The sequence below is a fragment of the Cetorhinus maximus genome, chromosome 4 (genome assembly GCF_964194155.1).
Source record: "Cetorhinus maximus chromosome 4, sCetMax3.hap1.1, whole genome shotgun sequence".
In the NCBI taxonomy this organism is placed as follows: Eukaryota; Metazoa; Chordata; class Chondrichthyes; order Lamniformes; family Cetorhinidae; genus Cetorhinus; species Cetorhinus maximus.
Window position 1 is genome coordinate 117,223,891 of NC_135882.1, and position 16,051 is coordinate 117,239,941.

General features: G+C 40.2%; 1 protein-coding gene across 5 annotated transcripts in view; it reads left to right on the forward strand.

Annotated features, from left to right (window-relative positions):
* The window catches only part of LOC144679833 (RNA-binding Raly-like protein), a 1,075,847-nt gene that overhangs the window by 451,831 nt on the left and 607,965 nt on the right, over positions 1 to 16,051 (forward strand). For all 5 annotated transcript variants that reach the window (XM_078540665.1, XM_078540664.1, XM_078540668.1 and 2 more), the window contains one exon: positions 803 to 1,074. In XM_078540665.1, the coding sequence (XP_078396791.1) occupies positions 819 to 1,074 (256 nt within the window). In that variant the 5' untranslated portion in view covers positions 803 to 818. The remainder of the gene's footprint in view (positions 1 to 802; positions 1,075 to 16,051) is intronic.

Consider the following 16,051-nt stretch of genomic DNA (forward strand, 5'->3'; position numbering starts at 1 on the left):
AGGGCATCCTGTTGTCAATTCTTACTTCTGAGTTCCCTGACAGAGATCTGACCCCTTACAAACAGCGCCGCCACCCCCCCAACCCTCTCCCTGTCTCTTTGTATGGCTGCAGGTAAATATTGGGGCACCTGTTTCTGGAGATCAGTTTTGAAATTTGAAGTTTTGGGCTGCTAGTGTTCCAACGAGATCCATGATGCCCTATGTGCCATACATGACATCCCTGCATCATGAACACGAGCTGAATGTGGGTGCAACAAATCTCCTGCTACAGCCAGGATCATGAAAGTTACCACTGCTGTCTTGAAACAGTGCTTCATCTCTGGATCAAAGATACAACCTTACGGTACAACCTCCTGTCTCTGAATGTTTCCAAAATAATAGTCAATAATTCCTCATGGTTCTTTTGGATATTTCACAATTTTTGGCATGTTTTTTATTGGGAAAAGAATCATAGCATGTTAATGAAAAACATAGTCTAGTTGGTGAAACATCAGGTGGATGCTAATTTTTTTTTTGATTCAGAAGATACATGCCTGGTCTTTGTCAACAAAATGTCAAACATATCAATCCAACTATGTGCAATTTGAATGGCACTAATTTGCTAATTAACTGAGTAGGTTGGACATACTATAGACAATAATGGATGTTCACAGATGAGTCTTAAGCAGTGAATTTAAAGAGCCCTTTGGACCTAAAGAGGAGGAAAGGCATTTGGTCTTTGCGACATTGATTTAAAGTTCATTATCATGGCTGAGCAGCAACTGTAATTTTGAGATGCTGAATTATTTTTCTTCTCTCTTAGGCGAAGATAATCTACAATGACTGGCAAAACACAGACCAGCAATGTTACCAATAAGAATGATCCCAGATCCATCAACTCGAGAGTCTTCATTGGCAATCTCAACACTGCCATTGTGAAAAAAGCTGATATAGAAGCTATTTTTGCCAAATATGGAAAGATAGTTGGCTGCTCTGTGCACAAAGGATATGCATTTGTACAATACATGAGTGAAAGGAATGCACGTGCGGCAGTGGCAGGGGAGAATTCCAGAATAGTTGCGGGACAACCCCTTGGTAAGATGCCCTTTATTCTACTAAAGGTTGTTTTTTATGCTGTTCCTTATACTACATAACTCTCCACATAAAGGTTTGTTAATTTCAAAGAGCATGTTATAGAGTGGCTTGGCTGATATTGTTTCTTTGTTAATGAATAAACCACAAACAATGCATATTGGTCAGAGCTTAGATCAAGAAACGTTATTGACATTAAGGGATGTGAATGTAATCACTTTGCAGATCTTTTATCTTGTTTCAAAGTCAGTGTTGTATGGACATTGGGAAAACACATAATGAAAGGTGGAAATCAGGCAGTTGAAGGGTCATTTGGACTCGAAACGTTAACTGTGCTCCTCTCCGCAGATGCTGCCAGACCTGCTGAGTTTTTCCAGGTATTTTTGTTTTTGTTTTGTGACCTTAAAGCTCTGTTTGACTGTCTTAAAAGAGCTGGCTAATGAGGTAATATATGTGTTGGTGTTAATTTTCTAAAATTCCCTAGATTCTGGGAAAGTTCCATCAGACTGGAAAGTAGCAAATATAACCCCTCTACTCAAGAAGGGAGGGAGGCAGGAGATTATAGGCCAGTTAGCTGACACCTGATGTGGGGAAGGTGTTAGAATCGATCATTAAGGAGGTTATAGCTGGGCACTTAGAGAAACTCAAAGATAGGTAGGAAAGTATGTTGTGAACAGGACACAAGGAGGTTGATATAGATATAGATAGTGGATGGGCAAAAATCTGGCAGATGGGGTATAATGTAGGAAAATGTGAAGTTTGTTCACTTTGGCAGGAAGAATGAAAAAGCAGAGTATTACTTAAACGGAGAACGGCTGCAGAATTCTGAGGTGCAAAGGGATATAGGTGTTCTAGTGCATGAGTCACAAAAAGTTAGTATGCAGTTACAGCAAGTAATTAAGAACGCTAAAGGAATGCTATTCTTTTTTTACGAGAGGAATTGAACAAAGAAGTAAGGATGTTATTGGTGAGACCACATCTTGAATATTGTGCACAGTTTTGGTCTCCTTATTTAAGGAAGGATGTAAATGCATTGGAGACAGTTCAGAGGAAGTTTACTAGATTGACACCTAGAATGATCAGGTTGTCTTATGAGGAAAGGTTAGACAGACTGGTCTTGTTTCCACTGGAGTTTAGAAGAGTGAGGAGTGATTTGATTGAAGGATATAAGATCTTGAACAGTATTAACATGGTAGACGTGGAAAGGGTGTTTCCTCTGGTGGGTGAGTCCAGAACTAGGGGACACTGTTTTAAAATTAGGGGTCGCCCTTTTAAGACAGAGATGAGGAGAATTTTTTTCTCTCAGAGGGTTGTGCGACTTTGGAATTGTCTGCCTCCGAAGACGGTGGAGGCGGGGTCATTGAACATTTTTAAGGCAGAGGTAGATAGATTCTTGTTAGGTAATGGAACCAAAGATCATCAGGAGATGTGGAATTCAAAACACAAACAGATCAGCCATGACCTTATTGAATGGCGGAGAGGCTCGAGGGGTCGAATGGCCTACTTCAGCTCCTATTTCATATGTTCGTAACCAGCAGCAAAAGTAATCACTATAGATAGCCATTAACAAGAAGGATTTAACAGGTTTAATTAACACCTTTAATAAACAAGTGTGCTTTTGAAAATGGTTAATCCTTGACCAGTTTAATCTTTTAATTAAAAATGAAGAGCACACTGATGGGGGACGTAATCATAATGTAGCAAAGGCTCTTTGTCAATACGTATTCGCCTAAGAGTTAAACTGTTTCAGATTCCCTTCAAAAGGTATTTGGTCACCACTAGGACACAGTCACAAATCAATCAGCTCTAATTAAAGAACTTGACACCAGGATGTAAAACCAACATTGTGGATTCACTGCCTGTTAAAGGAACTACCTAATTTTTGTTTCCACAGCAATAAAAATCATGCCATTTCTTCGAAGGGGAAGCCGATCTACACAGCAATTTTACGCCCAGCCAGCAAACTAAAAATCAGCACCATTGTATGTCTATGTAACAGTGAAATAAAAGTCCAATCACAGCAGCACTCTGAGTAACGGAAACACTTAGTATTTTATGATAAACCCTTATGATAAAATCATTGAACGTGCTTGCCAAATGTTCTCACACAAAAATAAGACTTCAACCCAGCTGAGTGCTTGTGACACATAGGTTAGGGGAACTTAAGAACCTCTAAACTGCACCTGAGGGGAAAATAAATAAAATCATTGTAATCTCTACTCATGATTTTGTTGCGTGTGAGAGAATCCAAAGAGTGAATTGCTTTCTTACATTCTTTAAGTTTTTAGTTGAGGCATCGACGCACAAGAATACAAAAATTAAGAGCAGGAGTAGGCCATTTGGAGTAGATCATGGCTGATCTGATTGTGGCCTGAACTCCACTTTAGTGTCTGCCCCCAAATCCCCCCACACCCTGACCCCAGTAACCCTTGATTCCCTTGTTGATCAAAAATATATCTAACTCAGCCTCGAGTATATTCAATGACCCAGTCTCCTGAGAATTCCACAGACAAAGTACCTTCTTAGAGAAAAATTTCTCATCTCAGTCCTAAATGTGAGAACTTGTATGCAATTACTAAATATCATTTAAGTATCTGTTACATCTCCCATTGCTGTGAAAAAAAATGAAAATGCAATTGCAAAATAAAATACAAATTCTTGAATGTGGAGTCAGGAGAAGACGAGAAATTTCTTTAGTGCCGAGATGAACTCATCCTTGTTGGGAGAGTGGGATGGATAGCCAGGTAATCACTGTTGAGAGTTCACTGTTAAAGAAAGAGCTGGTGGCTTTGTTGGACAAAGTTGCTGTAAGTTTTCCCCAGTTGCTTGTCTGGGCAGTATTGCACTGTTAGCAGAGAATATTTGGGTGTCTAGAAAGGTATGTGCTGAAATAAAACAGAAAGTGCTGGAAAAATTCAGCAGGTCTGGCAGCATATGTGGAGAGAGAAACAGAGTAAACGTTTCAAGTCCAAAGATGACTCTTCTTCAGAACAAAGGTATGTGCTGCACTTGTTGAAGGGAGAGGGAAGTTGTCAGATTCAAGTTCATAGTTAATTTTGAATTTTGAACTCCTTGTTTACATTTAAATATTATTTTAGGGGTATTCAATTGCATAGTTGACAAAATGGTGTGGGGGTTGTATCTCACAGAATTATTTATGTTGAAATGTGATTACATAGCTTTTTTTCTGGCACAGTTGAGGAGATAAGTTTTTTCATGCTTTTGTCACTAAATAGCAATAATAGAAAATAATTGAATTAACCAAATAGACAGGATGAAACTGAGACTTGGGCAATGAGGAAGAGAAAAGGAATTGAAAGAAAGTGTCATGATCAGAAAGTGGATGAAGAATGCAAGAAATGTGCTTGTAAAAATTAATATTCACTAATATTAAAATACCTTTGCAAAAGTAGAATGTATGGATTAACGTTAGATGTCTGTCTGAACCAAGACTAAGTCCTATGTATTTAACTGAATATAATTTCACTTGTTCCTTACTTTCCTTGAGGTTATTTAGCTTGTGGGTATACAGGAGGATAGATAGACAAATACCACTGAAATGTAGTATCCAGGCAAAGCCTCGGATACTGACACATTTTACAGGAAAATTGGTGGGGAGTGGAGACATATTCCTGAGCTACACCTCAATTTAACTTGACAATAATTTTGTTGCAAAGAAATTATGCATTTGTAGAATAGATATATTATGGAGCATGTAAACTGTGCTGCATCTAACCAACGCTATTGAAATATGTTGCATGCTGTTCATGTTCTTGGTTTACAGACCTATAGTGAATTATTTTTGTGACTCCATTTGCTAGAATATTTTTCAGCTTTTTACATTTTTCATTAACATTTGTTCTGTAGTTCTGGTGTATGTGATGTTGGGAGTCAATATTGCGTGGAATGTAATTGCTGTTTCTAAACTAGATTAAAGGAGGCTCCATGCATTATTTAAAAATGTTAGATTTCAGTTGTTGACTTACAAACGCAATAATTTGCTGAGTGTTATATCTTGCAGTATTGCTTCATCACATTACCAAAGGACTTCAGTGTTTCACCTTAATGGAGTGAATTCCTACTTCGACAATATCATTGTACTAATTTGTCCTCCAGAGTTATGCTATGCAGCATTTTACAGAATTTGAGTGCAACCATGATTCCCTCGAATATTTTAAAACATATCTATAGAATGTAAACCCGCCACAATTTTGTTATTCTGTCCATATTACAGTGCATTGACAAGTGGCAATGATTGTGGTTAAAGAAACTTAGAAATTGGATTTCTGCTGAAGCCAGTAATGGATGGTTCAGAATACCAAATCAGGTTTTTGCTTCTGAGTAAGCTTTTTGGAATTTACTATTTTTAATTAAAATAGGAGGGAAGTCTCATGGCACAGTGGTAGCATCCCTACCTCTGGGCCAGAACCTCCAGGTTCAAGTCCCAATTTAGGATTTGATGGTCATGGAAGGTATATTCATAATAAGGCCTAACAGGTTGATTATCAGCCTATAAATCCTCCCAATACACCTGTTGGCAGGTGACAAAAGTGGGAGAGTTTCCTGGTCAGCCTTACTGCAGAAGGCAAAGGCAAACCACTGCATTACTTTGCCAAGCACTATCATGGACCAATCCAATGGAAGTCCATGGTCACCAACTTAGAGTATGGTATCTGGAGGAGGAATTAAAGTAGGCAGCATTCACCTTTTGTCTCTTGCACTCGGGAACAAATTTTAAGATATTGTACCAGCATTTCTATAAAAAATATTCTAATGATTTTAAGTATATTGTTTATTGCATAAATGTTGTTTTATTAGAGTACTGTCTATCCATCAGCTCCTCTTTTCTGAAATAGTATATCAGCAGCTGTAGTCTAGTGCAGAATGGCCTCTTGGAGTTCAGGAGTTTGTATGCTTAACATGGTCCATTAATCTGCATGCAGAGTGTATAATGCTGATAAAGGCAAGATTGTTAATATCTAGGCTTCAGAACATCCAAAACCAAGATAAAGTAATTCCACTCTGGCAACTTAATTTGTAGATCCAATATGGGCCATTGATTACTGATCAAATTTGCATAAAATCCTTAAATAAGTTGAATAATGACCTACAGAGTGTAGTCTAAGGCAAGTCATTTTTAATGTTAATTTGTAAAGCTGTGCTGAGCGGCCATGCCAAATATATTGAACTTTCATAATCCTCCCAGAGGATTCTTAGTAACAAGGATATAATACATAAAAGTACCAGATAAATATATGACATTTAAATATTTTTTATACAATTAATAGAGTTTTATGAGTCACAAAGCAATGCTTTATCTAGAAAGGCAACAAATACATCTACCAAGTCTTCTGCATTTCACATTATCCAAATAGTGTTACAATGGATTAAAAGCTAAAATTTCAGAAACCTTCATATGATGAAACATACATCACTTCCAAGAACCTCATAGTTTGAAGAAGCTAAAAGTTATATCATTATTATAATATTCACTCTGCAGCACAGGCTGGGCATTAAGCTGTTGTAGGCTTGAATTCAAGACTCTGGAGCAAACTAAATGGAAATCATTTATCCATGCAGTATTGCACCAGACTACTATTTGGTCATGTTAGCAGAAACAGACTGACGTTCACCTAAGGCAAATTATATGAGCTCCAAAGATTCTGCTCCTCCAGTCTGATTAATGAACCTCAGGACTAAAGTACAGCCTATTAGAAGGTTTATTAATGTTTTCCCTACCTCCATATTTTTAGACTTATATATAAATAAATTGTTTTGCCATTTCTTTCATTATGAGGAGTAATAGTCTACCAAAAAAACAAAATTGATACACTCACATGTAATTTTTTTCTGTCCAGCCCAGGGTATACAATGTAAGATTGACCATGTTTAAGTATTATTTTTAAGTTTTTAACGATGTCTTTAGAAATTTCTGGTATGTTATTAGATGCAAGAGTGACATGACATATTACAAAAAAATATAGCTCTACAGCTTTCAACTATTTGCCTCCGCACAGCACCGATGACTTCATCGTCATAGTTACAGATGTCCAGCAACCCTCACCTACAAGAATAAAATTTTATATGTGCACTGACTTATGTGACAGGCTGGGAGGCCTAAGCCTATGATTGTGGTTAAGTAGTTACACAAAGCAATAAGTAGTTGCAATAGAGAAAGTCCTAGTAGCCACATGATTCAGTGATAATGGAGTTGTCGACTAATTATAGCAATCAATCTCTATCAATTACTCTATAACAGACCCAGAAATGACACAAGGAAAACCCCAGAGTTGGAGAGTTTTGGTTACCAAAGTCACCTTTTTCCTCCCAAGAACTCTTTCAAAAGGAATTGTATATATACTTTAAAGTCTTGCATTTATTTTGGGCCTTTCATGACTTTGGATGGCCCAAATTGCTTTACAGCCAGTGAAGTACTATTTGAAGAGTAGCAACTGTTGTAATGTAGGATATTAAGGATATCAAGGGACATGGGGATAATTCGGGAAAATTATGTTGAGGTAGAAGATCAGCCATAATCTTGTTGAATGGTGGAGCAGGTTCGAGGGGCCGAATGGCCTACTCTTTCTATTTCCTATGTTTCTACGAAATACAGCAGCCAATTTATGCACAGCAAGCTCCCTGAATATAAGTGTGATAATGATCAGAAAGCCTGTTCTAATGTTATTGATTAAGGGATAAATATTTGCCAGGGCCCCGCTGATAACTCACCTACTCTTATTAGAAATAGTGCTGCGGGATTTTTTACGTCCAACTAAGAAAGCAGACTTGGCCTTAGTTTAGTATCTCATCCAAAAGACAAGGGCCCAAATTTTCACCACGACGGAGGGGCTCCCCCTCATGGTGAAAATAGCGGAAATACCTGAGGATCCTAAATCCCGCCCCCCTGAACATGGTACTCGCCATTTTCGCAGAGGTGGGATTGGAGGCGAGGTACATTTTGCACATGCATGGTTCACGGAGGCAGTTGGCCATTTAAATCAACAGCTGCCTCTGCTCAAGTGTGGAGGTGGTGGTAGCAGCGGACTGGAGAATTGCTTCCTTCTTCAAAAAGGGGCGTAACTTAAGTCCAGCAACTACAGGCCAGCCACTTTAACTTCAATGGTGGGGAAACAATTATCTTGGACCAAATTAATAGTCACATGGGGGAGAATTTTCTCCCCGTCGGGCGAGCCGGTCGGGAGCGGGCGCGGGCGGGCGCGGAGCCGATCGCTGCCCGTGATCGACTGCGTACTGTCATTTTACATGGGTGGGCCAATTAGGCCCACCCAGCGTGACGCACAACCGGAAGTGCTCAGTGCTACCTGTGTGGGCCGGTGGGGGGAGGAGGGAGAGTCGGGGCCTGCGCTCTTTCGCATACGTGTGCGCGAAAGAGCACAGAAATCTCCCTGGGGCATGGAGCTGTCTCAGGAAGATTGGAAGATTAAGTTTAGTGCAAAAAATGGTTAAAAATAAAAAAATTAAATTATTCAGACATGTCCCCTCATGTGACAGAGTCACATGAGTTGGGACATGTTTATCAATTTTAATTAAAAAATTTAATTAATTAATAAACCCTTCATGAGAACTCATCCCGCCCGTGGGTGAGGTTTCATGAGAAATGCGAAGGCCGCCTGGGCTCTTCGCTTGCCCGCCAACCTTAATGTTGGACAGGCAGCTTTCTCAGTAGGGTTAATTGTATAATTAACAGGCCTTTGGTAGTTCAGTGGGTGCGCAGTCAACTCCTGTACGTGCCTGCCAAAAGGAAGATCAGAATGATGCCCAGTGACGTCGGGGTGCACGCCTAACATCACTGTGCAACATTTTACGCATCGGTGTGCAGGGCCTGTTCCCACACGCCAAGCAGAAGATTCTGGCCATGGACAAATGTGGGTTAATTAAAGAAAGCCAGCATGGATTTCTTAAGGGAAAATTGTGTTTAACTAACTTTCTGGAGTTTTTTAATGAGATAACAGAGAGGGTTGATGAGAACAATGCTGTTGATGTGGTGTACATAGACTTCTAAAAGACATTTGATACAATTCCACACAACAGACTTGTGAGAAAAGTTATAGTTCAAGGAATAAAAGGGATAGTAACAACACGGGCACAAAATTGGCCAAGTCACAGGAAACAGAGAGTAGTGGTTAATGGATGTCATTGCTAGGACCCTTGTTTTTCTTGATATATATTAATGTCCTGGACTTTGGTTTATGGGGCACAATTTCAAAATTTGCAGATGATACAAAACTTGGAAGCCTTGTGAACTTTAAGGAGGGTAGTGTAGAACTTTAAAAGGACATGGACAATTTGGTTGAATGGGTGGAAAGGTGACAGATGAAGTTCGATGTAGAGAAATGTGAAGTGATTCATTTGGTAGGAAGAACATGAAGAGGCAATTAAAACTAATTCTAAAGACGATGCAGGGACAGAGACACCTGAGTGTATATGTGCATAAACCATTGGAGGTGGCAGAATGGGCTGAGAGAGTGGTTAATAAAGTATACAATACCCTAGACTTTATGAATAGTGGCATAGAGTACAAGAGCAAGGAGGTAATTTTGAATTTGTATAAGTCACCAGTTTGGCCTCAGTTGGAGGATTGCATCCAGTTCTGGGCGTTGCACTTTGGGAAGGATGTAAAGGCATTAGAGAAACTGCAGAAAAGATCCATGAGAATGGTTCCAGGAATGAGGAACTTCTGTTATGAAGATAGATTGGTGAAGTTAGAACTGTTTTCCTTGGAGAAAAGAAGGTTGAGAGGAGATTTGACAGAGGTATTCAGAATCATGAGGGGTCTAGACAGATGATATGGGGAGAAACTGTTCTCACTTATGAAAGGATCATGAGCAAGAGGGCATAGAAGATCATGAGCAAGAGGGCAAAAGAAGCAAAAGCAATATGAGAAACAACTTTTTCACACAGCGAGTGGTTGCATCTGGACTGCACTGCCTGAGACTGTGATGGAAGCATGCTCAACCAAAGCTTCAAAAAAGGATCTGAAAAGGAAGAATGTGCAGGGTTACTTGGAGAAGGTGAGAGAATGGCACGAAGGGAATTGCTCATGCAGAGAGCTGATGCAAACTTGATGGGCCAAATGGCCTCCATCTGTGCAGTAACAATTCTGTGATTCTGAAGTGGGATTTTGGTAGGCCAGGAGTATGAAACCCATAATATGCAGATTAGACTAGGTAAGAGAAAAGCTGAATTTAGTGGATTCATTTGGATAGCCAGGGCACCCCTTAGTATAATGTGGATAAATGTGAGGTTACCCACTTTGGTAGCAAAAACAGGAAGGCAGATTATTATCTGAATGGTTATAAATTGAGAGAGGGGAATGTGCAACGAGACCTGGGTGTCCCCGTACACCAGTCGCTGAAGGTAAGCATGCAGGTGCAACAGGCAGTAAAGAAGGCAAATGGTATGTTGGCCTTCATAGCAAGAGGATGTCTTGCTGCAATTATACAGAGCCTTGGTGAGACCACACCTGGAATATTGTGTGCAGTTTTGGTCTCCTTAACTAAGGAAGGATGTTCTTGCTAGAGAGGGAGTGCAGCAAAGGTTTACCAGACTGATTCCTGGGATGGAGGAACTGACATATGAGGAGAGATTGAGTCGGTTAGGATTATATTCGCTGAGGTTCAGAAGAATATGAGGGGATCTCATAGAAACCTATAAAATTCTTACAGGACTAGACAGGGTAGATGCAGAAAGGATGTTCCCAATGGTGGGGGAGTCCAGAACCAGGGGTCACAGTCTGAGGATACGGGGTAGACCATTTAGGACTGAGATGAGGAGAAATTTCTTCACCCAAAGAGTGGTGAGCGCGTGGAATTCACAACCATAGAAAGTAGTTGAGGCCAAAACATTGTATGTTTTCAAGAAGGAGTTAGATATAGGTATTGGAGCGAAATGGATTAATGGGTATGGGGAGAAAGCAGGTGCAGGCTATTGAGTTGGATGATCAGCCATGATCATAATGAATGGTGGAGCAGGCTTGAAGGGCTGAATGGTCTACTCCTGCTCCTATTTTCTATGTTCCTATGTTTGGAGAAGTAAGGTACCCCTTTGGATCTGGTCCTGGGACAGCTTTGGAGAAGGTAAAGTGCCCTTTAGTGGAGGTCAGGTGCCCTTTGGGGTAGATCAGGTACCCTTTGGAATTGTTAAAATTAGGCATCAATGTGCGTAAACTTATTACTGTCAAGGTCATTGAAGCTGTCAATAGGCCTGTCAAAATCAACTGGCAAAACAGTCAGAAGTGCTTATCAAAGGATGCTGTCAAGGCATTTAAAAACCTTTGCCTTTAAATCTTTTTTAAAAATCTGGAGTGTTTATAAAAAAAACCGATTACTTGCTATTTCACTCTGTCTGTTGACAGAAGCCTGAGAATAATCTTGGGATTATTACCTTAGCCACGTGCAAATTGACATAATTGACATAAAATTAGAGAGATGAACTCATGGCTTAAAGACTGGTGTAGGAGAAGTGGGTTCTGGCTTGTGGGGCAATGACACCAGTACTGGGGAAAGTGGGGGCTGTACCGTTGCAATGGTCGACACCTGAACCATGCTGAGATCAGTGTTCTTGCGAACTACATAGCCAGGGATGTAGAGAGGGTTTTAAATTAAATAGTGGGGGTAAAGCATCAAATGTGGAAATATGTGGCATATCAAAGGGTAGAGACGAGGTAAAAAAGTTGAATAGTAATATGGGAAATGAGGGTTGGAGAATGGTTGGAAGGGACAGAGAGAAAAAGCCTAAGCATGCACCAAGAATCAAGACTAGTTGTCACAAGGATAACAAAAAGACAAAACCAAAGGCTCTGCATCTGAATGCGCATAGCAATTGATAGCACACATTGAAGTAAATAAATATAATCTGATAGCCATTACGGAGAAATGGCTGTGGGATGACAAGGATTGGATCCTGAATATTGAGGGGTATATGACCTTCAAGATGAATAGGAAGCTAGGTAAAGACGGAGGGGTAACACTGTTAATCAGGTGTGGCATTTGTGCAATAGCACGAGATGCCCTTGGTTCAGGAAATCAGGATGTAGAATTGGTTTGGGTGGAGATGAGGAGCAGCAGGGGAAATAAATCACTAGTGGCCGTGTTCTACAGGTCCCCTAACAGTAACTACAATGTAGGACAAAATATACAAGAAGAAATATTAGGTGCTTGTGATAAAAGGACGGCAATGATCATGGATGACTTTAATCTACATTTAAACTGGAAAAATCTGATTGGCAGTAGTAGCCTGGATGAGGAGCTCATAGAATGTTTTCGAGATAGTTTCTTAGAGCAGCACATTCTAGAACCAACCAAGGAACAGGTTATATTAGACTTGATATTGTGTAATGTGACAGGATGAATTGATTACCTTAGGGTAAAGGCACCCCCAGGTAGCAGGGACCACAATATAATTAAATTTTACATCCAGTATGAAAGGGAGAAGAGTGAGTCTAAGACTAATATTTTAAACTTAAATAACGGCAACTATGTGGATTTGAAAGCTGAGCTGGCTGAAGTGAAATGGGATACCAGACAAGATCAGTAGAGAAGCAGTGGCAGACATTTAAGGAGATTTTTCAGAATACTCAGAATAAGTATATTCCTACTATAAAGAAAAATTCTAAAGGGAGGACCCACCATCTGTGGTTAAGTAAAGAAGTTAGGGAAAGCATCAAATTTAAGGAAAAAGCTGCGTAAAGATGAGTGGCAGGTCAGATGATTGGTCAGCAGAGGACAGCAGAGAATGACTAAAAGGTTAATCAGGAGAAAGAAATTAGAGCATGAGAGTGTGGTAATTATGGTTTTATGTAATGTGTAGTATACCTTTAAGAAGGATGTTATAAAGGAATATCACATGATCTTATGTAACTGATAGAGGAGTAGCGCAAGCTACCTCTGTATTCAGTAGTCTGTAGTTAGAAGTCAGTAGTATGGAGTTAGGGTTTGCGTTGAAAGCACACAAATGTAGCTGCTGAATACCTTTGTAAATAAACAGAATGTGTTCCACCTAAGAAGTGTTTGTTGATCAAATCTGTCTATTGTACCAACTTGGCCATCCTACAACAAACATGAAATCAGGATCCATAACTCCCAACGAACTGGTGGCTAGGATCCAACAAACTGGCGACGAGGAAAAAGCAAGAAAAAAGTGAGGATAAAGCAAAGATACAATAAATTGGCTTTGAGAATAAAACAATTTAACAAAAGAAATCAAGAGAAACTAAATTGAGCTGTACCTCACATGATACTTGTAAGTAGAATTTCCATCCAAATGGTTGAAGCAATCCCCTCACAGAATGCCGCAATTTGGAAGAGTTGATCCTTTCAATCCAGCCATGGACGATTGGTCTCATTATATTGAACGCCTCACGTTCTTTTTCCAAGTGAATGACATTACAGGGGAGGAGAAAAGGCGAGTGATCCTTTTAGCTACGTGTGGGAATAAAGCCTACGGCTTGATTCGAAGTCTGACGACACCCAGTACCCCAGATTCGAAAAGTTTTGATGAATTGGTGGACTTCGTGAAGGGCCATTATCAGCCAAAGCCCTCAGTAACAATACAACGGTTCAAATTTAAGTCAAGAAATAGAGCCCCGGGGGAGACAGTTGCCTGTTATGTGACAAGTCTGAAACAGTTAACAGAACATTGCAAGTTTGGTACATATTTAAACAACATGCTCAGAGATCATTTAGTGTGCGGTGTGAATGAGGACACGATTCAGAAGAGATTACTGTCTGAAACAAATTTGGATTTTAAGAAGGCACTAGAGATAGCACTGGCCATGGAAAGTACAGCGAAGGATTTGAAAGTCATACAGGGAGCGCAAAACGGCACCGTCCTCCACGTTGGGTAGGAAGCCCCAGCCAAAAAGGGCACGAAAATGCAAGACTCTGCCGAGAAGCGGGAAACAGCCACCGCTAGCAGAAAAATAAAAAGAAATGGCTTAGCAGCAGAAACAAGGAATAATTGTAACAGAGGCAGAAACAGACAACCTTATAATGATTGGCAGTTTAAAAAAATCGAATATTTTTATTGTCATCGAAATGTAACACATAATAAGACAGTGCAAGGAAAGAATCAGGCAGACTCTCAAACAAAAGAAAAAACCCTGTGAGATCTACAGCGTAGAAGAGCCTGAAGTAACAAGTTCAGATATTTATTCATTATTTAATTTGAAGGTTGGAAAGACCGAAACACTACATGTAACAGTGAAGGCAAATGGCAGACCTATTAGAATGGAAGTGGACACAGGAGCATCCACTACAGTAATTGGTGAACACATCTTCAAATATCTGAATTATAGTGAACATAAATTAAATTTGGAAGAAACTGATGCCAAGTTAAAAACTTACACAGATGAAGACATCCAAGTCAAAGGCCCAAGCAGAGTCATTACGGAAGCCAATCGGTAAAACTACCCTTGATGGTGGTAGCAGGCAAGGGGCAAAGCCTTCTTGGACGAAACTGGCTGAAGGAGATTAAGTTGAATGGACTGAAATTTTCCAGCTGAGAGCAAGTGGGTTACCAGAGCTACTACAAAAATACGTCTCAGTCTTCAAGGACGAACTTGGGAAGATCCAGGGGCTGTAAGCAAAACGTCATGTGGATCCAGAGGCAACACTCATATTCATGAAGGTAAGGCCAGTGCCTTATGCAATGTGGGAAAAGGTCGACACTGAACTGGTCAGAATAGAGAAACTGGGCCTTATACAAACTGTGCAGTTCTCAGAATGGGCAGCACCAATAGTCTCTGTCCATAAACCCGAACAAAGCATCCAAATTTGTGGAGACTACAAACTGACGGTTAATAAAGTGGCTAAGCTGAACAGTCTCTCATTAGCAAAAATCGAAAACCTGTATGCTAAACCGGCAGTTGGATCTACCTACACGAAGCTTGATATGAGTCATGTCTATCAACAATTAAAGTTAGAGAAGGCCGCCCAGAAATTTGTCACAATTAATACACACAAAGGTTGTACCCATATACCCGTTTGCCTTTCGGCATCTCCTTAACTTGCACCATATTCCACAGAACAATGGAAAGTTTACTGCAGGGACTGCCCCACGTTATAGTTTATTTAGATGATGTTCTGGTGACAGGACTCACTGAAAAGGAGCATTTGGCGAACTTAGAAGAAGTCTTAAAATGTTTCTTGCAGGCTGGAGTGCATTTAAAAAAAGAAAAAGTGCACGTTCCAAGCGAGGGAGCTAATCTATTTGGATCACTGGGTAGATTCACAGAGCCTCCACCTGGCTGAGGAAAAAGTGAAAGCCATAAGAGAGGCATCTGCTCCAAAGAACACCTCCGAGCTCAAATCATTCTTAGTAATGATCAATTATTATGGGCGGTGCTTAGAACCACAGAACTGGCACCCCTGCATTATCTACTCAAGTAGAACCAACAATGGTCTTGGCAGGCACCACAGAAAGAAGCTTTCATAAAGGTGAAACAATCATTGCACTCATCCAACCAGAGGAAAGACTTGGTGTTGACATGTGACGCATCTCCTTATGGAATGGATGACGGCACAGAACAGCCTCTATGATATGTATCAAGAATGCGCAGCGGAGAAGGGATACTCACAGATAGAAAAAAAAGGCCTGTCAATCATCTTTGGTGTCAACAAATTTCACCAGTATGTGCACAGCCCTCATTTTACTGTCACTTCAGACCATAAGCCATTTCTAGGATTGTTCACCGAGGACAAGGCTATACCACCCATAACCTCAGCAAGAATACAACGATGGGCATTGATCCTGGCAGCATACGAGTATACTTTTGTCCATAGGCCTGGAAATCAAATTGCAAATGTTGATGTGCTGAGTCATTTGCCCTTACAAGAAAAAGGTGAGGATGTCCCAGTTCCACAACAACTAGTTTTATTGTTAAATTCTTAGATTCATTGCTGGCATGTGCTAGACAGATCAGAGACTGGACAAGTCGAGACCCAGGCCAGGATTTCCCGGT